Below are 27515 nucleotides of genomic sequence, written 5' to 3' on the forward strand. Positions count from 1 at the left end.
TATATATATGCAGGGTTCTAAGCTTATTACCTGTATAATTAAAACCACCCAGGAAGTACATAATATTCTTCCCCCCACTTCAGAGACTAGGAGTGAGAGCCAGTACTACTCAACTTTCCCCCTACTAAGCAAGGCTGGACTTCAACCTCTTCCGTCTAAGTCAATGGTGTATCCAGTCCTAGCCTAGGTTCTATGCATTGTCTGTCTGTCTGTCTGTCTGCTTTGTGTCCCAGACCAGCCTCACATACGTGATCTTCCTGCCTCAGCCTGCTGCTTCCCCTTTCATTTTTGTTGAGGTCAGTAGAGATCCTTGACTTGATGTCACACAGCTCGTAAGTTAAGGTCATTCTTTGACCCCATCTGATGGATGCTGGTGTGATACCCTTGACTCTTAGAGGGCTCTCAGCGGGCTCTCAAACCCCCTTTCCTTCCCTCTGAGTGTATGAATCCTGAAGGAGTCTGCCCAGACTTCGACTAGGGGTGAGTATCTAGCTCTTCCTTCCCAACCTGCGCTCACCCAGTGGCAACAGCATCTATGCTACCTAGGACGATGATGACAATGAATCCCCACTTCTGGGACTTCCGCTTTTTGCACTAGATGGCAGGACTTTGGGGCTTTGCTGAATGTTCTGTAGCTCCAGGATTCAGCTTCTTGCCTGTAAAATGAGAATAATAACAAATAATAACACTTGTCTTTTGAGAGTCAGCCAAGATGAGCGAAAGGGTGGCAGTTATTGTCAGCCAGGCAAAATGCTCACCCCTCCCTGGGCATCAGGACCTCCTGGGGAGCCTTGGAAACCAAGGGTAGCTTGATCCCACCCCTAGGGACTTCATTTCCTTGGCTTTCCTTGTGCCAGGAAAGGGTCCCAAGACCTTCACAACTGAGGTGCATACCCCAAGCCAGAGAGTCAGCCCGAGTTATTCTGAAGGTTGACTCTGGGAACAGTGCCTTTCCAAAGCTCCTGTGATGTGAAGTGACAATCAGACCTCTGAAGTTTCCCCTCAGCTTGGAGATCTGAGAATCCCAGGGCAAGGAAACAAAAAGGGTGATGTGCAGTGTGCGCAGTGGCTTCCCTGTGCACAGATGTCTTTAGCACTCTCCTTGTTTTTACAGGTGAAGAGTCCAGTCAATAGAGATTAGTGTTCAAATCCGCCAAGCTCCTAAGGGGAGGGAACAGATGTGAGCGTGGCTCTAAGCCCCCCCCCCATTCACTGCAGTTCAGAGCTGCTCCTCTGGGGTTTCCATCCTAGGATGGCACCTTCCTCACTGTCTTTTCTTCCTCCAAGGTCATGGATGGGAATGTCATAACTGCAAAGAGAACAGCAGCTGTGTCTGCCATCGCCACGAAGGTAAGGCCAGTGGCTACACTGTGCTGGCAGAGGGGAGGAATGTGGAACATACTGTCTGACTTTGTTCGTGACTGGGACTCCGTGTACCAAACATGGGTTATTGCGTGCGCACAGTAATTCACAAAGCTATTGACTGTGCGCCACACAATCCCAAACACCTTCCATGCACAGTTCCCCGTTCTCCTGCCTCAAAAGCTAAAGTGGAAACTGATTTGACTTCTTAAAAATTAAATGGCTCTTTAATGTATGATATACTAATTATTAATAAATGTTACTGCATGTTTAACTATTTCATAATTTTTTATTAATTAGTGAATAATTACTAGTATGTTTAGAGTTTGCTGAAAAAATAATACCCTTCAAAACCCATAGTGTACGTTAAGGAGATGAAATGAAGCGAAGTTAAAAATATTGGAGTGGAAATGACTTTTTATTTTTTGAAATGAGGCCCTTACTATGTTGTCCATGCTGGACTTGAATATTTAGGCTCAGCCTCCCCCATAGCTAGGTCAACAGGTACACACCACTGTTTCTGAGTAAAAAGATGATGCTCCAAGCAATTCAGAAGTGACCTCCCTGGCAGGGTGTCGTTTGAGAGAGGACTGAAGTCAGTGAGTGAGGCACTGCAGGACCACACCAGGCAGAAGGTCAAGCAAGTGGTGATAGTGACATCCCCATGAGGAAGGGGGAGGGTTTGTGGAGGGTATCGCTTAGAAAACAGAAGTTTAGACTAGGGTGTTAATCTGGGAGGACAGTGTACAGCTACAGTTCCAGCAGTCGGAGATGAGGCAGGAGGATCACCACAAGTTATAGGATGGCCTGGACTACATAATGAGACCATATCTCAAAAGACTGTAGAGGAAAATGGGATTCTGGGGGAATAATAGTAATCTGGATTTTTTTTTTCATTAATTTAAGAAGGACGAGGGTGTGGGATGCTGGTTTTCCTATGCATAGCAGAAGTACCATGACCCAGGAGAGCGTTGGCATGGCAGATCAGGTGTTTAGATTATTTAGAAACAACATCTAAGGTTGGCCTCTGTCCACCACAGGCATGTGCACACATGCACACGCGCGCGCGCACACACACACACACACTAGGAGTGTTCATCCCATAGGGTTTTTGTCCAGACCAAATGAGATCAGGAGAGTTGAGTACTGGCACACAGTAGACACTGGGTGAAGGCTCCCTCCTTCCTGCCCCTCTCTACAGAGAGTAAATGGAAACGAAGTGGCATCTCCATGGTGCCCACCAGCTTTTGAGCGTGGCTGAAGCCTCAAACACCTGATGTTCTCACCCGCTGACCTTTGCTACCCTGTTTCCTCTCAGTTTTTGAAACCCCGAGACAGCGAGGTGCTGTGCATCCTTGGGGCTGGGGTCCAGGCATATAGTCATTATGAGATCTTCACAGAACAGTTCTCCTTCAAGGAGGTGAGTAAGGGTGGGGCTTGGGGAGCGGGGAAGATGGGACAGGGGTCCTCTAGGTACCACCCAACATGGGCAAACAGTGGGCGAGTCCAGTGTAGATCACCCTCACCTTTACGTCTTCCCCACGCAGCCTGAGCACCTCTTTTCAGGCTCGCGGCTCACAGGACCCACACCTGGGAGTGCCACCAGCCACCCCAGTGATTCTCTGACACCTCGGGGATCAGCTGCACTTCCAGCCCCTCCCCGTGCTTCTCTTACTGGGAGGCTTTAAGAATTTCAGGCTGTGGATTGAGAATCAGGGCAAGGCCTGGTGAGCAGAGGGCACAGCCGCCTTCCGCTGCCATCGGCAGATCTTGCCACCTTCCCCCTGCTGCCCTGCCGTGGCCTCGCTTCTCAGGAAATGTTTAATGACGCATTTTTTTTTCCATTTTAATGTATGCCTGTGAGAGAGGTGAAAGCAATGCAAAGTATGCATTTTTATGATAAAAATAATACTGCTGTCTTGAGAAATAAAGACTGAGAAGAAGAAGGAAAAAAAAGAAAAAGCCATTTAGCTGTTTTCACAGACAGGCAAGTAGCTTCTGGGCGTCTCTCACCCACACCTTACAGGAGCTTTAACCTTGTTGGCCGCACACAGTTGTGTATCCCGTGCTTTCATCGATGGTCTCCAAGTCACTGCTGCAGATTATCTAAGTTTTGTGTAATATTTGCAGTTTCCGATCAGAAAAGATGGCACAGCTGGCCAGTGACTTACCACTGGGTATGTTGACCCCTTTGCCTGGCTTGATGAGCTTACACGTAAAGCTTGTTTTTCTATTTACCATGCCTCCCGATGAGAGAGTCGTTGGGCCTTATTTTTAGTTGAAGGCTCTCAGTCTCTGACCCAAACATCGAATGTTAGTAAACTCACAAGAGCTCAGCTCTCAAGGCTGCCAACCCCTGTCAGCCTCCACCCTAGCACCTTACAGGATTTCATGACTTTGACAATTGGTCTTTTTATCAGCTACACCATTCACCTAAAAATGTTTGCTTTTCAATCCTCCTCTGTACTTCATTGATGAAGTTCTTCCATGACAAAGCAGTCTTTTCGTGAGTCCTGTATCTGCGGAAACCTTGATCCAGACCTCCAAATTCAGATTAAGTTCCACACTGTCTTTGCCCGGTTGTCATTTCCAACTCACGGATGTGGGCTGAGGCTGAATGAGGGAAACATCATTGCAGGAATAATATAAAGAAGGAGTTGTCGTGCATGCCAAGCCTGCGTGGTTCCAGACCCTTTTCTGTAATCATTAAGCCGTCAAGGCTGCGTCCTGCCCTGAAACTGGAAAGTGTCCACTTTCTCTAAAGGAGAGGCCGTTTCCATTTGGCTGAGCAGATACCTGTTCCGATTAATGCTGTGACCTTGATGAAATGTTCATTCTTTAAGACACCGCTGTCACCATCTCAGAGCAGTGTGGGCTGGCGTGGCATTAGCAGTGAAGAAGCACACCAGTGTCCCTTTCTGTTACCCACTCTAAGGTGAGAATGTGGAACCGCACTAGGGAAAATGCAGAGAAGTTTGCAAGCACAGTGCAAGGAGATGTTCGGGTCTGTTCGTCGGTGCAGGAGGCTGTGACAGGTGCTGATGTCATCATCACGGTCACCATGGCAACAGAGCCCATTTTATTTGGTGAATGGGTGAAGCCTGGAGCTCACATCAATGGTGAGTAGAGAGGCTTCATGCTCGCAGACTGGGTCCAAAGTGCTTTCTCCATCATACAGAATGCCCAAATACTTTGGTTTGATTTTTTCTTTGAGTCAGGGTCTCACTATATATCTTGACTAGCTTTAAACTTGATATCCTCCTGCCTCAGCCTTCTGAGTGCTTAGATTACAGGTGTTTATTCCCATCCCTCTCTGTACCTGCTTTTTTAAGGGTATCAGAAATGAATGAGCCCACCCTGAAGTGCAGGCAGGAAGGTGGAAAATTGAAGGCTAGCCTGGGCTACTTACAGAGAACCTGTTTCAAAAAGCCAAAGGCCTGAAAAACTGCCTCTCAAAATGTGAAAAGAAAATTAAATGTAAAACTGGTAAATATTTCACTAATGTCTTGTGGAATGGAATATTGCCACAAATGGTCAGCTACAACTTCATTCTTTAATGTGACAACTTTCAAGTCCTGGGGACAAACAGTGTTTCATTTTGCTGTGTTTGGAATGGTTTTTTTGAGATCAAGTTCCTCTGTGTGGGCCTTGAACTTGTGACCTTCCCTCCTGTGCCTCCCAGGACGTGCATGACAGGCCTGCTTCACTGCTCTGGCCTGAATAGTTTGTTCTTAACATGTTGAACTATAAACAGTTTCCAAAAATAATTACAGCTCAGAAAGGATTTAATGTGACATATGGTGCTTTTAATGTATGGAACAGGAGGTGGGGTGAGGATTCTCAACCTAAGGACACTTGGGGCCTCTGAAGATCTTCAAATAACCTCAGAGATCATTATAAGAAATGGGCTACATAAAATACTTAGCAATCATAGATGCTGTCCTGAATTCTGTGCATGCGTGCGTGCATGTGCATGTGTACCCATAAATGTATGTGTGTGGGCTGATACTGGATGTCTTCCATCTTGTTTTTGAGGTAGGTCTCTCACAGCATCCGACACTCACTAGGTAGCTAGACTGCTGGCTGGAGAACTCCAGGAACCACCTGTTTCTGTCCACTGCCCACCCATCCCACAATGTCACAGATACGCATAGCCATGACCCCAGTTTTTACATGGATGTTGGGTACATAATTCCACAACAAGTACTTTACTGTTTGATATATCTCCCCAACCCTCTCTGATACATAATTTTATATGTATAGCTAATACACCTATGTTATATATGCAATGTATATATGTTATATATAGTCACTTACCCCTTACGACAACCTTTTAAGATAAGGAACAATAGTTATTATAACCTCTAGTTTATAGGAGAATAAGCCAAGGCAAGGAGACATTAAGTAACTTTCAAGAGTCAGAGATTGTTGGAGGCAAAGTTGGGTTTGAACTGAGGTAGGCTGTCCTCAGAGCCCAGACTTCTGAATAGCACTTAACATTATCTTCCAATGAGAAGTCTGGCTTCAATTGCCTGGCAGACAAGTGGCCACAGATTGAGGATAGTAGCAGTGCTCCGCCATGAAATGACCAGAGCAGGCTGTCATCTCAGAAGCTGAGAATGCTGCACACATAGGCGGGTGAGCAGGCAGGAGTCAAACCGAGAGATTCTGTGTTCATTCATAAATGTTTACTGCCTCTACTCCACATACCAGCCATGGTTCGAGCTGCTGGGGAATACCACAGTAAACAGAGCATCCGAGGTCAAGGCTTTCCTCTTGGCTTTATTCTGCTTGTGAGGAGCCTGTGCAGCAAACAGGACACTGGAAGAACTTGGCAGTGGAAGCAGAAGGGGAAGTTGAGGTAGATCCTTCTGATCTACTTACTGGAAGAGCCGCCTGGGGAGGTGACTTGGGGCTGTAATCCAAATGATAAGAAAGAGCAAGTCATGTCAAAGGCTAAAGACGAGATGCTCCAGTCAGACAGAAGATTACAAGCAAGGCCCTAAGGGGAGTGAATACAACAATTAGAAGACTAGGTCAAACTGAAGTCAAGGTCTCAGTCTGCAGGAAAATGATGCCAGGATATAGGTCCATCCAAGAGATGGCTTAGTTGGCAGGTAAAAGGTAGATTTAGGTGTGCCTCTTGAGATCAAAACTGTCTGGAAGGACTTGAGACATCCAGAGGGACAGGCCTTGATGAAATGTATTCTCCAGGGCAGAACTGAAGCTGCAGCTGACTGACTTGGTTTTTGTTCTATTTTTCAAACATAATACTAAACAGTGAGAATCCGCTCAAGGCTAGGTTGGTACTCTGCTTAAAGTCTCAAAAGAACGAAATCTGTGTTCGCTGGGCTATAACCTCATCTAGTCTCAAAGGTCCTTTTCCAGGCTGGTGTGGTAACAGGATTCAGTCCCACATGCTAGAGACAGAGGACCTAGGTTACTCTCAGTTCCTAAGGACCTTCCGCCACCACCAAAACCAGCTACAAGGAGTCCTTTATACTCATTCTCTGTCTGTCTATCATATATCTATCTAATATCTAGCTAGCTATTTCTATATCTATATATTTCTTGAAGGGGATGGCCTGATATAGAGTCAAGATACTTCTCTTTGTGTTTCCTTGACCTAAGGATAAAATGTCTTTATGTGTTCACTTAGCCTCAAATACATTTCATTAAAGTCCTGGTGATAACAGTGGAACTCCTTAGGACAGATTCTACTTGTTTATAGCCCTGCTAAAGGGCAGGCCTGGCTCTAACCTCCCCCATAGCACACTTCTTTCCTCCTAGGGCCCACATCCCATTCATTCCATCAGCAAGGGTTCCAAGATCTTCACTGTTTCTAGCCCCACTGAAGCAAGGCCAAGTTCCGATCTGGGTCAGACTCATGGCTTGTGGTTTGGAGCATTTACATCCACCAGAGTGGCCTCACATGGCCCTTTGAGAATTCATCCTGCTGGAGGCAGTGGCTGTCTGTAAAAAGCAGGGACAGGAGTAGCCCCAGACACTGGAAGCTTTTCCCACCACCTTACGATTTATTTACAAGCTTCATTAGTGAGTACTTTTGTTTTGTAGACTCCCCCTCCTACAGTCTTGAAGATGAGCTCTCTGGAAATCAGAGCTCAGAGCGACAGGAAAGGGAACACACGAGGGAATGGACAACAATTCAAGAAAGCACATAAATGCTGCTTTGCATTTGGCTAAAACTTTATCAGATTTTCAAAGACTAGCTTGCTACCCTGGTGCTGGCTCCAGACAGCAGACGGCTTTGCTTGGACTACAGAGAAATCAAGAAATAACGTATGCAAATAGATTTCCTGCTGCCCCTCACACACAGTGGGGATGGAGGGCAGTCTGGTAACAGTAGCTATGCACTCATATGGAGTCGCCCTTAGCTGGGGCTGGATAAGGACAGACCCCCGGAGAAGAACACACTCACTTCCGTGTGGCCAGGAATGCAACATTTCCAGTCCCTCTCTTGGCTTTGCTCCTGCTCATTTCCCCCTGACTCCGCAGGCTTTTGGTTGCAGCCTGTGCATTATCCTATGTCCTTGTAACAGGAGGCGCGATACGCTGGATTCATTGCCCCAATCTCTGCAGGGGGACAAGGCCAATGATCAAGACCTAATTAATAGCCAGTTTGTGAGGTGTTTAGTTAGTTTGGTTTTTTTTTTCTTCCTCCTCTCCGCTCCTCCTTTTGATCCCCCTTATCCTCCTCTTCCTGTTCTTTTAAAAAGTGTGCGTGCACACGTGCATGCCACTACACAAACATGGAAGTCAGAGGGCAAGTTCGGCTATCGATTCTGGCTCCCACTTTGTTTGAGAAAGCATCTCTTGTTGTTCGCCTATGTGTTCTCCAAGCTAACTGCCCCAGGGGTTCACCTGTTTCCTTACACAGGCCCACTGGGATGCCAGAGATGCACTATGGCATTCAGCTTTCTGCAGATTCTGGAGATTTCAATTCCGATGGTCATGTGTGCATGATATGTGCTTTACCCACTAGGTCATTTGCCCGTCATCAATCAGTTTTGGTTTTGCTAAGGCAATCTAAAGTCCAGGTTTCCTTTTTATCTCCCCCTTCTGGCGGTACTGGGGGTTGAGTTTCGGGGCTCACACAGGCGGGGCGGGGTGGGGCAGGTGCTGTGCCGCTGAACCTTAGTTCCAGCCCTCCCCGTTGTCTTTTTGTTATGGCTTCTTTGTGGGCTTAATACTGGGCTCTCTGTCGTGACTACAGAAGAAAACAGTTTCAGGCGAGGAACGGGGATGACTGGGGAGCACACCAACTGATGAGAAGAAGCGGTGGTTCTCTGTTGTGTGGTTTCTGCAGTTAGCTGTCACTCCCAGCAAGAGGAGGTTCTTGAGTGAAAGCCTAGGGCTCTCTCTGAGCCAGATTCACTGATGAGCTGGGTAGCAGGACCCTTCACTGTTCGCAGCTTCCATGTGTGCCTCTATGAATGGACTTGGACACTGAAGAGTATGTGGGGGTCCACGAATAGCGCATATAGAAAGGACAGCATGAACAGTGTTTGCCTGACGCGTGAAGTCTGCGCTGGAGAGATGGCTCAGAGGTTAGGAGTGTGGACTGTCCTTGCAGAGGACCTGAGTTCAGCTCCTTCCATCCGTGTTGGGTGGCTCACAACTGCCTAGAAATCCAGTTCTAAAGAACATCTGACCCCTGACCTCCTCGGGCACCTGCACATACACATACCCACACCAGACAGACATGTAGATTTAAAATAACGAAATAAATCTTTTCCAAACCTGACTGCTGCTAAGTGACCTGAAATCTTACAAAATGAAGTAGGGTGTGAGATAGAAAAGAAGAGCTTTGGAGATGGCTTGGCCCTGAAAGGGTTCACCGCAAGCATCAGGGCCTGAGTTTAACCCCCAGGCATGGAGGCGTGCGCTTGTAATCTCAGCGCTGGGAAGTAGAAATGGAAAAATCCCTGGGGCTCACTAGTCAGCCAGCTCGCCCTGAGCAGCAAGCTCAGTGAGGGGCTCCTGTCTCACAAAACAAGGTGGATAGCCATTTTGTGGAACAATACCGTTAACCTCTGACCTTCGGATGTACCTGCACATATATGCACATGCATCTGCATGCACACATGCACCTGTACACACACACACACACACACACACAAATAATTTTCAAAAGAATAAGGAAAAAAGATAGGTGTTCTATTTAATGAGTATTCTGTCTTCTGATTGGGAAGGCCTTGGTCTAGGAAATGAGAAGGAATTCTGATCTAAACATCCCTACTGGCCCTCTGCTCAACTCTGTCTATTAATGTACCCTACCTAGGATTTTCCTGGGCTCAGACTCTGTTTTGCTATCTCGTAGCCATCGGAGCCAGCAGACCTGACTGGCGAGAACTGGATGACGAGCTCATGAAGCAAGCGGTGCTGTATGTGGACTCCCGGGAGGCCGCGCTGAAGGAGTCAGGAGATGTTCTGTTGTCAGGGGTGAGCCTCCTGCGGGCAGGACCATTGGCTGGCCCTGGCCTGGTTCCCAGGGTTTCACTGTCTTCCTCTCTGGACCTTGGTCACCTCACCTTCTGGTGAGGAATACAGTCCTAACATCTTGCAGCACTTTTTAATCTTTTTCTAGAAAAACATAGCCATATGGCTGTGCCATGTGTCTTCTTGTCCTTCTGCTTGGAGGAAGAGTTGATTTTCCCCCCAGTTTGCTGTGCAATAAGGCAGTGGGATGGGAAGTCTGTCGTAGCCTGGAAACCTTTCTGACATGACAGCGCCATAAGATTATGTATCCCTGACTGCCCATGCCCACTTATAATTGGGATAGGTAAGCAACAAAAGGCTGCCGAAGTACAAGGTCAGGCAATCGGTGTCTTCACAGACAGGGACCTGGCAGGCAGCTACCCAGACACAGTGATCTGTGTCCATGGGATGAAGAACACAGGTGCTGCCCCCCCCCAAAAGGTTATCAGAGGGCCGAGGCTTCCTAACACCATCCAGTTCACAGACGGTCTTTTTTAAAAGCACTTTTTATTCTCTCCAGTTCAGGAATAGCCTAGCCTGCACTGACCGCAGAAGCCAGCCCTGCGTGGGCTGGTGCCTCAGTCCTAGGTAGCATGCATTCGTTTCACAGGCTGACATCTTCGCTGAGCTCGGAGAAGTGGTGTCAGGAGCGAAGCCTGCGCTCTGTGAGAAGACCACAGTGTTCAAGTCTTTGGGTAAGCCCCACAAACTGCTCCCTGGGCACAGATCCAACCAGAGCACAAGGCAGTGAAAGGAGAAGTGAATGGGTTTACCAAGCTCTGTGGGTGAGTGGTTAGGAAATCGTTGCAAAGTCCGTCATTTGGATCAATCATTTACATATTTGGGTGGTGCAGTTTAGCCTATGAACTCTGGTGTTGGGGCAGTCAAGGATCAGATTCCTTCTATATCACGTGCTGGCTATGTGACCTTAGGCAAGTGACCTAACGTCTCGGAGCCATTTGCACCTGTCACCTTGAGTTCTTATGACATCAGTGAGCTATATTAGAAAAAAAATTTTGAACAGAGCCAGTGTTGAACCGATTTGCTGGGTTAGACATAAATGAATTCAGAAGTCGATATCCGTCAGAGGAAGAGAGCAGGGAGCAGAACTGTTAACAGCTAACCAGAAGTGACAGAGACCTGACCTAAGGGAGACTGAGACAGGGAGTATATATACAGCCTGGGACCCTTCATTTCCCCCTCCCCTCCCAAATGATGCCAATGATGGGCAAGCATGAGGAGCTCCAAACTGTATAGACAAGTGTGGATGGAGACGCAATGAAGGAAGGGTGAACTCGCAGGGAAAAGGCTGCCCTTGGATAAACTCTCTCATTCTGCCATATTTAAACAAATAGATGTTTATGGTAACTGGAGTAATAATCAGCCATTACACTAAAAAATTTTAATTATAAATGGTTAGTAAATGGATACTACCTGGGCCCCTCAAAAGTGCTTACTGCCTAACATCTTCCATGCTTCTTCATCCTGAGCAGCAGGATGTTCGCCACAGTTTTAAGAGTACTCTGGATGGTTGGGCATGGCGGCTCACACCTTTAATTCCAACACTAGGGAGGTAGAGGCAGGCGGATCTCTGTAAGCTCAAAACTAATCTGATCTACATAGCAAATCCCAGTACATCCAGCACTATACAAAGAGACCCTATCTCAACACACACACACACCAGAGAGAGAGAGAGAGAGAGAGAGAGAGAGAGAGAGAGAGAGAGAGAGAGAGAGAGAGAGAGAATATGAGAATGCTGGCCAGTAGTGGAGCCACTACAGTGAAACAGTATTTTTTGGACATGGCAGGACTATTGCACACATGAACACACAGTGTTGTGACCTGATGCACAAGACCAGTACAAGCCCAAGCCAACCAAAAGCTTGGATGGGAATAGAGGTCATTAAGTCTCACCCCTAGTTTAGGAGCAATTGGCAAATGATGGCAGACTGGGGGTTGGAGAGTCAGTTTACTTCAAGGTTGTGGCCCTTGAAGGTTGCCATGCACATACAAGTAGTACTAAAGGTACTGAATTTAAAAAAAAATACAGGAAGTTTGGAGGGAAAAGTGTTGGGGAGATGGGAAGGAACTGGAGGCAAGAAAAGGAGAGGATTTGATCAAACACGTTGTATGCATGTATGATATCATATGATAAAATGTGTACCCTGGCCACCCAAAATCTATGCCACCACTTAATATCCAGGTCTTGACAGGTAAGGTTTTTTTTTTTAAATTTATCATTAGAAGATGACGAATGAAAGTAAACTTGGTCCAGTACCTGGTCCAGTGACATCCTACCAATCCAGTTGTATCTGGGGCTTAGCCAACCTCATTAAAGAGACAAATACTGCAGAAATCTACTCTTTTGCAAGTTTTATATTCCCACCTTGGGTGACTGGTGTATTGACACACCCTCTCTTCTGATATATGCTGAGTCTCTCTGTACATACTGGGTACAAAAATTAAGGTGTATATCTTAAAACTGCAGATTGAATATGCCTTATCTGAAATTCTTGTGCCCACGAGTATTTCATATTGAATCCTTTTTCTATTGGGGAGTATGTTTGTAGATTTGACAGCTGATTGGCTGAGCCCTGCTCCACCATCCCCCCAATATTAAAAATTGAACCCAAACTGAAAAACTTTTGAATTTCAATATGATCTTAAAGAGTTTTAGACTGTAGAACATTTCAGATCACAGATTTTTGGATTAGGGATATTCAGTCTTTCTAAGACAAATGGGGGATGCTAAAGATACAGGATTTGTAATGGTTCAAGGTAGCCCAACCCCGCCAACTACCTGTAGCTGTATGAGCTATGAGCTACAAATAGTGCCTACATTTCTAATGATTGGGATTGTGTAACTAGAGAACAGCTTTCAGGCACATAAGGAAGATGGAAGAGATTGGGGGAGATGAGGTCACTTAGGAGAATGCTTATCACACAAGCAGGATAAGCTGAGTTGGCACCCCCAAAACCCATGGAAAGTGCCAGATATGGCAGCACATGGATAGGCCTGTAATTCTGGTGTTGTGGAGGCAGAAACAGGAAGATCCCCCTGGGGTTCACTGGCCAGCAGTCTAGCTGAACCAGTCAGCTCAGTGAGAGACCCTGTCTCAGAACAAAATAAAAGTCAAATAAGATGACCAATTGCGTTGAGGAAGACAGCGAGCATCAGCCTAGTCATCAACCACATAGAGGGGAAGGGGATGGAGGGGCCGAGTTCAGGTTGTAGTGTCCATAAATAAAACCTTACCAGAACACAGACAGACTCGTTTGCTTACCTGTGACCTATGGTGCTTTTTCACTGTAAGGGCAGAACTGGACCATTGTAACAGACCATGTAACTTAAAGAGATTAAACTATTCACTGAGCCTCTATTGAAATGTTGTTGGCCTCTGAACGAGACCTTGGAGGTTATAAAATGAGGGTATTTCTTGCTTAGGATTTCTTTTATTGGACTTTTATAAAGAGTCCTTTGAACACTGAGTCTGAGAGCATCTCACGCAGCAGTTGCTGTCCCTGTGGACTTTAGCAGTACCTGCACACAGGGCATCAGAAGACAGCTAGGGTTCTTTTGAACAAAGTTGTTTTGGGGCGGGGGGAAGTGAGTCAAATTTCTGTCCATTACAGGAATGGCAGTGGAAGACCTGGTGGCAGCCAAACTAGTGTATGATTCTTGGTCATCTGGCAAGTGAGAAGAAGGAGCTGTGCTGTGCCCTGAACTGGATGTTACAGCTCCAAGGCTGTCTCGTGATGTCCAGATCAAATGAGGGAGCCTGGTCCCTGTGAACTGTAGTAGTTTTGTTTGTAAGTGCTGACTTCCTTACTCATGCTTGTAGTTGAGTAGCTAAACCAGGTAGCTCTTTCTTCTGTTAAACAGGTGATGTCATCATTGCCTGCCCTTGATCTCACTACCTTCGTATGTCTCTGAAATAAAGCATTTCCAGTTCTTCCGTGTGTCCTTTGATAACTTCCTGTGGAAAGGAAATGAAGAGGTCAAATGCTCACTCCATCCTTAAAGGAGGTGGAATAATATTTTCTCCATTTTAATTGAGTAAAATTACCATAAAACTGTGTGTGTGTGTGTGTGTGTGTGTGTGTGTGTGTGTGTTACCTGTTACCATTCTGGAGATCAGACCCAGAGACTCACACATGCTAGGCAAACATATTTCCAATAGGCTACATCCCTAGCACAGCTTATAACTTTAAGATGTACAATTCATTGGGTTTGGGTGAGGTTTGTAGAACCAGGTCCAGAATGATGTCATCCCCTGACGAAACCTCGCAGTATATTGCCCACTTCTTCCCAGTCTCAGGTTTCTACTGCTGCAGATTTACCTCTTCCATGAATGTCACATGCATCCAATCACAGGTTATGTAGCTGTGTGTATCTGTTTTAAATGTTTAAAGAAACACAGATAATGAGGCTCCCTTGGTCAAGATCGGTAGAAACCACAACTTGTGATTCATTGAATCTAAATGAATCAATGGTAACAGCAATCCATTGGTCCTTTATAACTAAGAGGCCAATAGGCCCCGTAAAGAGAACATGTCTCATGGCCAATAGATCAAAAAAAAAAAAAAAAAAAGCATCAAAGCATCAAGAGTCCCGTATTTAGGTTTATTCCCCCCAACCTGATGGCCTCTCCTTACTGTGTAAGTTAGCATAGGATATGGAGACAGTGTCTCAGGAAGTTTCTAGGGAACTAGAGGGGATCCGGGCATCTAAAGTGACCACAAAGCCTCTGAATTCCTTCCTATGACAACTGCTTCTCTGCACGTTATTGAAGACAAGTATAGCTTTAGCTTATTCCACAACAAAACACAGTATTTGTAAACAACTATCCCCTAATGTAGCATATCCAGTAACCCATATGCTTCCTGAATCCACTCACCCTGAATTCTGGGGAGGAATGAGTGAGTTCATCACCTTTGAACACCTGTATCCTGCATGGAGCCTCTTGAAGTAACTCAGATGTGAATGGAAAATTATTTAGGCAAAAATAACCTTTCTAATATTACACACAGAGTCAATGGTAAATTATACCTGGTGGTAGTCTGGTTAGAGAATCCCAATAAAACTTAGGTATTGGTTAGGGGTGGTTTCAATTTGAGATTGCCTTCTAAAAACTGTCAGCATAAAAAAAAATGCAAGACGTTCAAGAGAAGAACTGTACACATTGCTGGAGAGAAAGTAAGCTATGGAAACCAGTGTAGCAGCCCTTCCTTAACTGAAAACAGAGCTATCATGTGATCCAGGTATCCCATTCAACATACCACACAGACCTGCCCACAATAGCCAGGAATGGGGTCAGCTGAGATGTCCAGCAACCGATGCATGGGGAAAGAGATGCAGTGCATTACACAATGGAACTTTATTCATCTGTAAAGAATGAAATTAATAGATCTCAGGAATCAAAGACTGTTAAGCGAAATAAGCCCCATTCAGAAAGACTAATACCCCATATTTCTCATATACAGAATCTGTGTGTGTGTGAGCATGTGTGTGTGCATGTGTGTGAGTGCATGTGTGTGTGTGATGTAAGCAGAAAGGGGTCTGTGAAAAGTTTAAAGATATGGAAAATGGAGAGTGAGGAACAATAGAGTAAAATGGAATATATGTGTGTGTAACAATTGCACACACATATGTGTTTATATATTACATAATATATAGAGAGATTATATAATGTAACTGTTGTGTAGCTACTTTCTCCGAATTGAAACGTTACCTACTGGAGAGAGGAGAGAGGTTCAGAAGCCTCAAGAAGCTTATGGAAACTATGACATTCACAAGACTCCTCCCAAGGTGGAGAAAGCAGCAAAACTACTGGGGAGAAAAAGGGTCTCTGGTGGAGCCACCTGCAGCTTCAGGCAGGGAGCTCCCAGGATGCATTTTGGCTGATACAGCTACCTTTTGAGTTTTCCGTACTCCTGTTAAGTCAAACAGCACCATGGTTTTGAGTTAGACTTGGCAGAATTGTTGCTTTGACCTGTCATTGGTGTCCTATCTGGTGTTTGTGGGGGGATGGGTAGAATAGGCATTTGAACATAATTAAGAAAGAATGGTTTGTTTCAATTTATTACTGAATTTTTAATCCAGAGGCTTTGCTCCATTAATACTTTGTCTCCGTGCTTTGGACCTGTGGCTATGTGGTCTATTAGAGCATGTGACAGAGGGAACCCGCTCACTTCAAGGTGGACGGAAAACAAAGGGAGGGAGTATTTAAAATCCCAATACCCACTTCAAGGGCATACCTCTATGACCTAACTTCCTTTTACTAAGCCCCGTTTGGGAGATGGATGCCTACCTCCTCCCAATAGCTCCACAGGCAGATGTTCAAGCTGTTAGCCTATGGTTATTTGGGCTACATCTAAGACTGAAGCTATAACTTAGCGCACTTACCCGGACAGCGGCACCGCCAAAAAGCACTCACAAAGGGAAGGCACACACAACAAACATGGATGCGTAACATTTACTTTTGCCATCAATCTTCCGAAAACTAGTCTTCCTATACTTTTTCTACCTCCTTTTAAATCTCACAAGGCTCTAGCCCTTAGAAAGACTGTGAAATGGGTCAAGCATTGCTTTCCTGACCCTTCTTTCTCTCCCTTCACCGTCCCCTTGTTTACACACCACACTGTCAGCCTAGGCTGCCACAACAAAACACTGCAGGCAGAGTGGCTCAGACAACAGAAATTTATTTTTTCCCATCTCAGGAGGCTGGAAGTTCAAATGATTGTCAAATTTCCTGGGGGGGAGGGTGCTCTCGTTGGCTGATTGACAGCTGCCTTCCTGTTATTCTCTTTTCTTCCTGTGTGAGCACACCCTTAATTTATCTTTCTTTTCTTTAAGTGACATGGAATAAAGAGCCCACCCTTATCACCTCACACAGCTTTAATCACCTTTTTAAAGTATTATGTCCAAAAAGACTCACCAAGGCGTTAGGGCTTTCATACATGAACTTTAGAAATTTGGTCCATAACAGGCTCCTCACATTCTCCTTCTGCATCCCCCTACCTGCTACACACTGTCCTGACTCTTAGATAGGAATACTGTAAACCCAACCCTGTTGCTTATAAATATCTGTTGAAGGATTAGGTCCATTTAAGTTGGCTTTTACACTTTAGACCAGTGGGAGCCTTTGGTCTACACAGAATGCAAAGTCATGAGGAGAAACACAGTTGTCTTATTCCAAGGTCTCCTAGCTTTTCCCACTGATAGTTTACCTGAACACAAAGTATCTCCCAGAGTCTGGCTCTCTGTATTTGGGGTCCTCTCTAAAACCCTAACACCCACACCCAGAGGTATTTCATTGGACAGAGATCAGGTACAGGCTGCCTCCTGTGGTGCTCCCAAGGGGACTGTGCATGACCCCATGTTCAGATCACCCTGCTAAACAAGGGTCTCCATCAGAGGCTGGTATCCACCAGCTGCCCAGGTTGCCGGAGCGCCTGCTTCCTCTTGTCTATGGCATTAAGGACTTTCTTTCTGGGGCCCAGCTGCATGTGAATATTCTGAAGGTCCTCATCGGAGCAAAGCAGCAGGGCTTCTAGATCAATCTGCTCTCTCATGAAAACGGGGAGGAAGTCCTCTAGGTGCTGAGCCCGCAGGAACACTTCCAGGGGAGTGGCATCAGCCACATCCTCCTCCCATTCGACTTCATCTTCATCCCAGGGAAGATCACCGGCAGTTCCATCTGCCTCGCCCTCTTCATCCGCCTCTTCATCAGCTGCCCCTTGTCTTTCGAACAGCTCACTGGGCATCTTAAACCCCAACTCCCTCTTGCTGGCTGAGATGTCCTCGAGGTCCAGTACTCTGTTCCTTCTAAGAACAATACTCCCTAGCCCTGGACGGTTGAGAATAGACTCTACGTGCTGTACATCGCTGGCTTTCCCTGCCGAGAAACGGAGCTTCTCTCCGAAGTCATCTGGCAATGAGTCGTCTTCCTCCTCTCTGAACACTTCCATTACGTGCCTCTGCCCGTTTCTGTCCTCCTGCCCCACCTGCTCTGCTGTATCTTTGTTCTTCTTAAATTTTAACTTGAAGGTATCTTTAATCCCTTTAGACAGGGACCCAAATCCGCCGGTAGAAGCTTTGGAAAGGGACGACCCGGAGAAGGCGTCGTGGGAAGAAGAAAAAGTCCCAGCGTCCTCCTTGCTATAGTTGCGTGCCATCTTGCTTTGGTGCTTCTCCTGAAGTCGCTCGCATTCTTTCATCTGCCTCCTGGCGTTCCTCAGAGCCTGCTCCTTCAGTCGGGCCACCTTCTTGGGGTTCGTGGTGTTCTGTATGGTGGCAGCCTTATCCAGGAGAGCAACACATTCTTTCTGCTCCCTGCTGGCAGCAGCATCCAGTGGAGACTTTAAGTCATTATCCAGGGCAAAGATGTTGGCACCGAAGTTGACCAAGAATGAGATGCAGTGGGTGTGGCCGTTGGAGGCGGCATAATGTAGAGGAGTATTTCCCCAGATGTCACACTTATCGGGATCCCCACTAGAGAAGAAAATATGAAAGATGCATGTTAAAGTGGTGTGTTTTTTCACTGAACATGAGGTCTCTAAAGAAAAACAAAAACAACCAACAAAATGCGTGTTTATCCTGCCTTGACGTTGACATATGATGGTTGCTGAGTTTAGCTGTGTCAGAGCCAGATACCAGATGGCCAGAAATAGGGAGAGCCATCTCCTTGCTATGCCTCCCTTTTAGAAGAGGAAAAAAAATCTTTCCAAAAACTTCCTAGCAGAGTTACCTTCATATCACATTGGCCAGAGTTGGGGTCACATGACTCAGAGAAAGGAAATATAGTACCATGCCTGATTCTGATTGAGCTCAATTAGACGTTTCCCTGAAGCCAAGAATAGTATCATTCAATGATATACTTGTAAATATTTAACAATGGGCTCATTCATGGAAAAAAAATCAAATCCCTGATAAATAGTGTGTATGATGGTATAAATCTACACACCATGAAAATTTTCATCTTGCCACATCACCCCACTGGATAAAGAGACAGGAAGAAACAAGCAATAGTATGCTATTTCTGTTCCGCCGCAACCATCCATGGCCGTCTGTCACTTCAGAGCACACGCACAAGAAGAACAGTGAACTCACTGGGAAGTGGTGAATGTCAAGTGTGACATTTTAATAAAACTTGTTCACTAGTGAGTTCATATAACTTCAATAATTTCTGTGTTTAATTGTCCTGACAACTTAGCCGTATTCTCGGAGGACTTGGAGAGAGTTCATTCTAGCTAACACGTCAGCCCTCCCATGAGTCAAATGTAGAAAACAAAACAACAACAAATAAACCAGGAAAAAAGAGCTTCTATTTCCTGTGAGGCCTTGAGAAACAAGTACAGACCCTACTGAAGGAGGGGGATGAATTGAAAATGTTCTCACCACTGCTGCTAGGAAAGCTGAAACAGAAGCAGAAAAGACCTACCCACTTGAAAGGATGCTCATATACCATACTGATTCTATTTTGAGTAGTTTTTTGACCCAAACATACAGTTGGCAGCAACAGCAGATTAGCTGTGGTATTATCAATATGCAGAATCTGGAGCCCAACCCAGACTTATTGAATCAGAATCTAGAGCTTGACAAGATCTTCGGGTGATTCAGACTCCCTAGGTTAATGTGGTACAACCAGAATCCTATAACCTGATGACTCAGACGTGGGTCTCCTCCCTGTCAACTCCTGGTTTCCAATCACCATCCCAGGAGTAAGTAAGACTCTTGGAGGGTGCAATGTTTTGAATGATGGTGACAGACAGCACACTTCCACTTTTATTTTTGCAGTGCTAATGGAAGAACCCAGGGCCTCATATGTGCCTGTCACGTGTTCTACCGTGGAGCTGTATCCACAGCAGAACAGGTGGCGTCCCATAGAGTAGGCCTGTCTCATGTTTAACCATCTATGACAAAATAAAAGGCTTACATGGATATAACCCAGCTTGTACACTTAACCAGCATTTGAGGCTAGCCTTGGCTACATAGTGACACCCTGTCTCAAAACCAAAGCTACAATGAAGCAAAGAAACAAAGCAACAAACTAAAATCCTATCATTAAAATGTTACATTTCCATTAAGCATGACTGTATTCTATCCTAACTGAGACTAATAATGCCCCTTATAAGAGTTTTTCTGTAAACTTAAACATGTATAACATAGAAAAATGTTAGGCAAACTATCCATGTACTATTCAGTACATGTTATCAACATCTCTCTTTTCTCCATACTCATATATTTTTCTTTTCTTGTGGTCATTTGGTAAATTTCTACCACCACAACGCACTTGTGGGGTTTTTGTTTGTTGTTCGTTTCGGTATTTTAAGAGTGTTTCTCTGTGTATCTTTGGCTGTCCTGAAACTCACTCTGTAGATCAGGCTGGCCTCAAGCTCACAGAGATTCACCTGCCTCTGCCTCTCAAACCCTGGGATTAAAGGTGTGCGCCACATGAGTGTCCCACAATATGCATGCGAAGGTCTGAGGACAGCTTACAGCAGTCAGTTCTCTCCTTTCACCATGTGGGACCCAGGGGCAATCGCAGGTCATCAGACTCAGTGGCAAATGCCATTACTCACTGAGCCATCTCACCAGCCGTTTGTGTGTTTGGTTTTGAGGCAGCGTCTTACTCTGTTTCTCAGACAAGCAGGAACTCACTATGTTGTCCCAGCTTGCCTCAAACTCATGGCGATCCTTTTGCTGCAGCTTCCCACGTACCAGGATTGCAGGGGTTAATCACCATGCTAGCCTAGTTCTTGTAGTTAAGTATTTATAGATTTGTTTATTTATTTATTTATTTATCAAGTAGTTATGCTCCATTTACCCAATTAATTTTCCCAAAAGGAAAAAGCCTGCATTTTTTTTCTCGTTTTATAATCTGTAGTTTCTAGCAGATATTTCAAAATCTGTCCAAAGAAGACACACAACTGGTTTTCTCAGCAAAGATCAAGATATGCTCAAGCTCCTAGAAACTTCAGTAGCAAGGCAGCTCTGGCTACGCCCTAACGAAGCAGAAGCAGTGTTATCACATCCGCGTTTCAAACAAAGGCTGAACTCCAGAATTTCATGGAATTTATTTTAAATGTTGGATCAATTCTAAATGCAAAAAAAAAACCACATTGAAATCCAATAAAAGCCCATTTATGGGCTAGATCCAGCCAAAGGTTGGCCGCCTGTTTCACACAGAGAAGAGCATAGCACAGACAAGGATGGGTGATATCACGTGGCATATCTGGGCGTACATCGGCGCGACCAGATAGTGTGGAGTTATGGGTAAAGGAATGGGAGAAGGAAGGAAAGAAAGTGAGATTGAATCTAAGGAAAGCAAAGGCTACATAATGCCGTTTTGTTAGGGAGTCTCCGTTAAGAGGGCCCTAACCAGTTAGCCCAATTTAATTATTTTGGATCAAAGGAGACCCCCCTCTTCCAGTCTTGGCACAATCAAATCTTTGGGGAACACAGTTCCTCATCTCCAAACACGTGGTTTCACTTTTTATTTACTTAACTGAACACCATATTCAAAGGACCCCTTAAGCACCCTAGACATCAAAGCAGCGCTGGAAAACAGCCAAGATGTGGCTATGGTATAAACAAAAACACACTGACTAAATTCGCCCGGATTATCCTCGGATCGGATAAACTAGAGCAGGAAGAGCTGGGCAGGGTTGAGTTGTAGCAGGAAGTAACAGGGTGTTAAGTCTGGGTTAGAGCCACAGACTTCAGGCAGAATGAGTGAATGTTCCCATCTCAGCGGGGCTCCAGTGATGCTTTCAAGATCCAAGGAAGAACGTGAGAAAAGCCTGAGATGGGGCCGAGGTGGATCTTCTTTAGAGAAAATTTCAAATGCTGTCAGGAAGATGTTCCATGGGTTTTCCTAGTGCATCTAAACCCTGAGGACAGCTTTCCAATCAATATAAATTTATTTTATTATTGTCAAGCTTCATGAAGTCTTTCTAAACCTAATCCTTCCTTTCTCTGCCTCTATCTGTTTATAAGGAATCTTTCTATGTAACTAGGGCTGACTTTCAACTCTGAATCTTCCTGTCTCGGTCTCCTGATTTCTAGGACTACAGGTATGCACCACCATGCCTGCCTGACTCACATGTCTGTGTGTGTGTGTGTGTGTGTGTGTGTGTGTGTGTGTGTGTGTACACGTATGCATGCTCCAGTTCATACCCATAGAGGGCAGAGGTTAACATGGTTGTCTTTCTCAATTGCATCTTCATTTTTGTTCTTTTTGAAACAGGGTTTCTCACTGAAAGTAGAGCTCACCAATTAGCTAGACTGACCAGCCAGCAAGCCCCAGAGATGCTCCTGTCCCTGCCTCTCCAGTGCTGGGACTCCAATGCCTGCTGCTAAACCCAGTTTTCTGGCTCACATTTCTTAGCAGAACCAGGCATATATCTCTTCAGCCATCTACAAACCAGCACCTTTGTGTGATAGATTGAATCTAATGTCAATATCTTATGGATTCTTTAGGATAGATTCAATCTAGTGTTGATATTTTTTCCCAAAAGAGAAACTCTGAGAAGCAGTTTAAAATAAGCCATATTTTGCTCTTGACTTTTAGTAAGCAATAATTTTGGTCAATAACTTTTAAAGCAGCTTGTTATTGTTGCTAAGTGGGTAATTTGCTTAAATTACGACCCTCTAGGCATCTGCTCCACTCCGATTTCTTCTTTTGAAGTTGATTTTGAATATGTGTAAAGCTGTTCTTGGAAAAGAATAATTCTATCAAAATGTTTTTTTCTACATAAAAAGGAATTATTTGTACTTATAATAATGAAGTAAATGCCAATTAAAACCTTACACTGCCAGTGTTTGCCTATCCAGCAGAAAATGATTGAAAACTATCAGTTGTTTGGCTTTAGTGAGATCTCAGGGTGAGTACCACGCTTGGAAAAGCATTATCTGGCTCAGCTTGCTTGGCAGGATATAGATCAGAAGACTTGACACCAGGGCACCTCCCAGAAGTCACCGTTCTACTTTGAAGAATGTATCCCAAGGGAACGTGAGGCCTTGGACAAAGCTGAATGAACAAGGTTGTTCCTTTCAACTCTACTTATAATAACAGCCAACAAAAGTCAAACCGTCTTCACTGACAGAGCAAGAATCGAGAAGGAATTAAGTGTTATGAATGGGCAACTAATTGAATAAATTATAGAATCAATTTGCCTGCATCAGTGAATGAATGAAAAAATGTATGCATGTATGTACATATAAACATATACGTGTGTGTGTATGTGTGTGTGTGTGTGTGTGTGTGTACAATGGAATACTATCTTTCCTTAAAGAAAAAGACAATTTTACATTTTGAAACATGGATGAGCCTGGAGCACCTTATGTGAAATGAGCTAGACACAAAAAGACAAACACCTCACAATTTCACTTAAATATGGAATCTAAAATATATAAGACCTGTAGAAGTCTCTTGAGTAGACAGTGGTTGGAAGTAGGAGAAGTGTGGTGATATAGGTTTAAAGATGCAAAATATCCATTAAGAAGGAAAAGTTCAAGCAATTCAATCTACAATACGGTGCCAACATAAAAAACAATGCTTTTCGTACTTGAAATTTGTTAAGATATATTTTAAATATCGTCACCACAAAAATTGATAAGTGTGCCAAGGTATTACATAATTGGCAGGATCCAGTCATTCCATAATGTAAATGTATGTAAAATGCCATACTGTATATCATAAATATATGCACAATTTAGAAGACAGGGACTTGCTATGAAGTCCAGGCTGGCGTCATTCTCACCACATTCCTGACTCAGGGTGCTGGGAATATAGGTGTGCACTATCATCACGCCTGGCGTGATTTTTATGTGGTAATTTAACATAAATAAATAATGATTAAACCATACCATAGACTATCATGTAGCCGTGAAAAGCAGTGGTATGCATATCAGCTTTTAAGGGCAAATCGTTAATGACATGTTGTTAATTTATCCTTATGCTTTGGATGATTGCCTTTTTAAAGAAAACCATACATGTGCGCATGTGGGCAAAAGAAAAACTTGGACGATCATATTTATCGGTTAGCATTTTGGAATGAATGACCTTAAAGTTAAAATTATATAGCAGAGGCTGACAGATTTATGCACTTAAAATATATACTATATATCCATGTATTTGATAAGTATATATAGCATATTATATGTGCAAATATTTCTATTTTATTTAGAAAGTATCATTTGTTAAAATATGAATTGTAAGCATATTTATAATATATGACAATTATTTATATTGATTAGTTATACTAGTTGATAACTGTTAACTTTAAAAGCATTTTGAAAACTGGAGATCAGTGGGTAAATTGCTTGCTACACAAGCAAAAGGCCCTAAGTTCAGATCCCCAGACTCCATATAAAGTCAGATGCAGAGATATCTCTAATACCAGTGCTCCTCTGGCAAGACGAGAGGCAGGGACAGAAGGGTCCTTGGAGGCTCATGGGCAGCTAGTCTGTGAATAACAAGAGACCACTCTGCAACCTGGTGGACAGTGAGGACTGACACACAAAAGTGCCCTCTGACCTCCACGTGTGCACTGTGGCATGCTGACACCATCATTCACCCCTTACACATACACATACACATACATATCTTTGAAAATCAATTTTATAAACTAGTGTTGAGGGCCTCACCATAAAAGGGGCAGGGTTACAGATACACAGCTCACAAAAGGTAGAAAGACAATATCTGCTCAGCGATGGACTTCTCATCCTCAGTAGGAACCCCGCCTTCCATCTTGAAAAAGGGATTCCTTAGCAAGGAAGGGAATGTACATTTTTTTTGTTTGTTTGTTTGTCTGCCCCTTCTTTTGTCTCATCTACTGTGTGAGGACTCCACCTTTTTTCCCTCCTGAGGTGGCAGCAATAAGGAGCCATATTGGAAGTGGAGAGCGAGGATCTAGGCACTGAACTTCTTGCCAGCCTGATCTTGGACTTCTGAGCTGCTCTTAGAACTCTGGGGAAAGTTCTAGCCTCTGGAAATGGCCTTGCCTGTGGTACTCTTTGATCATAGCACAAGTGGGCTAAGATTCACGCCCACTGATTCAAAAACTTCAGTTCTGTGAATTTACACTTAAAAAGTATGGATGAAGATTTATGTAGAAAAACAATCATCACAATGATGCAAATTAGAAAAAATATATCTAACAGGGGGCTAACCTAAGAAGTAAATTTGCTGATTATAATACTAAAGTGTCCTTATAATTCAAGGAAACGTGAGATCCATCACTGCTATAACAAATAACTGAGGCATTGACTCAAAAGAAGAAAGATTTATCTGAAAACTTTTCAGAAGCTTCAGTGAATACTGTGAGCATGCTCATGACATGTACTCAATTCAACGAGGTGTCCATATCTGCAATCTGTTTAATCCAAACATGGATGTTGACCCTCTCTCCCTTTATTTGCTCACTTCTAATCACCGGCTAGTCTACATCCAAATTGCACCTCAAATCTCCCTATGCCTCCCATGCCCCTTGTCACCATGTTAGTTCAGTTCACCTTGAAGATCCTCAAAACATTCCCTGTAAGCACTGGGCAACCACCAGAACAATATTCATAAGTGTAAATCTATCTGCTGTGTCCCTTGTAAACACAGGGTGTGGTTTGAGACTCATGTCCTTAACAGAACTTTCAATGCTCCTGTTGTCTGGTTTTGTCGCTTTGGCTTGTCTTGTCCCTGGGCAAATCATGTCCAGCCAATCTCAACATCTTCCATCCCTGGAGTGCGCAGTGATGTTTCCTTCGGTCCTCGATCAGCTCACTGTCTTTCTAATACAAGCTGAATCTTCCCCTCTCTAAAACAGGCTTGCTGATGTCTACTATAAACCACTTGCTTGTCTTTCCCTCTGAAATCTGATTGCCACAATAGAAACCAGGACATTTTGTTGATCAGCATCCTCTAGACAGCACCAAAGATGAAGGAGAAGAAGAATCAAAGGAGGAGGAAGACAAGGAGGAGGAAGGGAGGACTGTCACCTGCCAGATGTTAGCTATGCAATATACTGAACACATTCACTTGGCTCCTTCCCTCCCCTGTCTTCCTTCTTCCCCTACTCGCTCCCTCAGATTCCTCTCTTGCTCCATCTTTAAGTAACAGCTGCCAACGCTGGCTAGCCCTCTGATAAACATCAGGGCAAGCAGAATAAGAGTTAGTAAAGACGAATTAACATTTAAGGCATAGTGTGTGCATATGTCTGTCTGTCTTTTTCTCCTTCTCTCCCTATTTCCTCTGTGTATGTCTGTCGGTCTGTCTCCCCTCCTGACTCCCCACCCGTGTGTGTATGTGTCTGTCTTTCTGTCTCTGTCTCTCTCTTTCTCTCTCTCCTCCCTCTCTCTGTCTGTCTTTCTGTCTGTTTCTCTCTCTTTTCCCTCTGTCTGTCTTTCTGTCTCTCTCTCTCCTCCCTCTCTGTGTCTGTCTTTTTCTGTCTGCTTCTCTCTCCTCCCTCTGTGTCTGTCTGTCTGTTTCTCTCTGTCTCCTTCCTCTCTGTGTCTCTGTCTTTCTGTCTACTTCTCTCTTTCTCCTCTCGTCTGTCTGTCTTTCTGTCTCTCTCTCCTCCCTCTCTGTATCTGTCTGTCTTTCTGTCTGCTTCTCTCTCTCTCTCATCCCTCTCTGTGTCTGTCTGTGTCTCTCTCTCCCTTCCCCCGACTAATCTCTGTGTGTGTTGTGTGTGTGTGTTGTGTGTGTGTGTGTGTGTTGCCTAGAAAGAAAACTAAGTATTGGTGGCCTGGAGATCCCTTTTATGTGAAGCCAGAAATTTCATTCAAGAATCAGGAACTTACAGCAAAACTGAGGGCTCAGAAGAGGTAGATTTTAGTGACACGGTTGAAAAAGTAAAATAAAAACTTGTTCTAACCAAGGAGATTGACTGAGCTGAGAAGAATGGTGACCTCTTTCTAAAGAGTCAACAGTTTAACTTCCGCAGAAATGATTTCCAATGCATACAATTACAATACCCACCCACCTCTCCGGCTGAGTGACTGCCAGGGGGCTCTTCTCACAGGGAAAGAAACCATACCTAGCTTAGTCTCCTCTTTCTCTGAGAGCCAACTACTTAGAGAGCCTAGAAAGAGGCAAACTGTTTACTCAAACGTCCCTGCCTCTTTGTTCTGCCGTGGAGTCCTCCAGGCTGCCCCGACAGAAATCGCTCACCCTCTGCTGCAGATTATTTCCAGGGCCTCAAGGTTGCCGTGGTAGGCTGCCAGGAGCGTGGGTGTCATGCCATCATCATCCGAGAGGTTCAGATCACGCTTGGTGGCCTCCTTCAGGAGTTCCAGGTAGCTGTCGCTCGCTGCTTGGTGATAGCGGGTAGCCATTTTTTCTGCCAACAAGGGCTTGGCCAGGTATCTTTGTCTGGGCAGTGCTGGTGGTACAGCCTTCCAACAGGGCTGGTTAATCAGTGACAGGGACCATCGCCTCAGGCCAAAGCTCATTCCAGCATCATTCCTTGGAAGGCATCCAGGAAGGCCTGAAGCTCAGACTCAGCCCTTTCCTCTCAGAACCAGTCATGACAAGGAACGCTGAGGCCTGTCGTGTCTGTCATGAGTGTGGTGAAGCACATTTAATCTTTACTGTGTCCACTAACAAGTGTCAGATGTGATACTGGTCACCCAGGCACAGAATGTAGACAATAAC

General features: G+C 44.7%; 2 protein-coding genes across 2 annotated transcripts in view; one reads left to right on the top strand and one right to left on the bottom strand.

Moving 5' to 3' along the window:
* Crym (crystallin mu) overlaps positions 1-13938 on the top strand; it is a 15459-nt gene extending 1521 nt beyond the window's left edge. Inside the window, exons 3-8 of the mRNA XM_050143245.1 lie at positions 1288-1350; positions 2681-2782; positions 4298-4481; positions 9704-9825; positions 10472-10556; positions 13495-13938. Of these exons, the coding sequence (XP_049999202.1) occupies positions 1288-1350; positions 2681-2782; positions 4298-4481; positions 9704-9825; positions 10472-10556; positions 13495-13559 (621 nt within the window). The 3' untranslated portion in view covers positions 13560-13938. The remainder of the gene's footprint in view (positions 1-1287; positions 1351-2680; positions 2783-4297; positions 4482-9703; positions 9826-10471; positions 10557-13494) is intronic.
* A 2609-nt stretch (positions 13939-16547) lies between these two features.
* Positions 16548-27240, bottom strand: Anks4b (ankyrin repeat and sterile alpha motif domain containing 4B). Its single transcript, XM_050143244.1, has 2 exons — positions 27033-27240; positions 16548-18355 (listed from the first exon to the last, which is right to left on the bottom strand). The coding sequence occupies exons 1-2, from the start codon at positions 27194-27196 to the stop codon at positions 17275-17277; spliced, it is 1245 nt and encodes a 414-aa protein (XP_049999201.1). The 5' UTR covers positions 27197-27240; the 3' UTR covers positions 16548-17274.
* Positions 27241-27515: the final 275 nt, after the last annotated feature.

This window comes from Alexandromys fortis, unplaced genomic scaffold (assembly GCF_014885135.2).
Source record: "Alexandromys fortis isolate MF-2015 unplaced genomic scaffold, M_Fortis_MF-2015_v1.1 scaffold_45, whole genome shotgun sequence".
Taxonomy (NCBI): Eukaryota; Metazoa; Chordata; class Mammalia; order Rodentia; family Cricetidae; genus Alexandromys; species Alexandromys fortis.

Bases quoted from the DNA above. Each gene is read 5' to 3' on its own strand.
- Anks4b (XM_050143244.1), bottom strand. From the start codon at position 27,196: ATGGCTACCCGCTATCACCAAGCAGCGAGCGACAGCTACCTGGAACTC. The intron at 18,356-27,032 runs GTGAGCGATTTC...TTTCTTCTCTAG, and splicing joins GAAATAATCTGCAGCAGAGG to TGGGGATCCCGATAAGTGTG.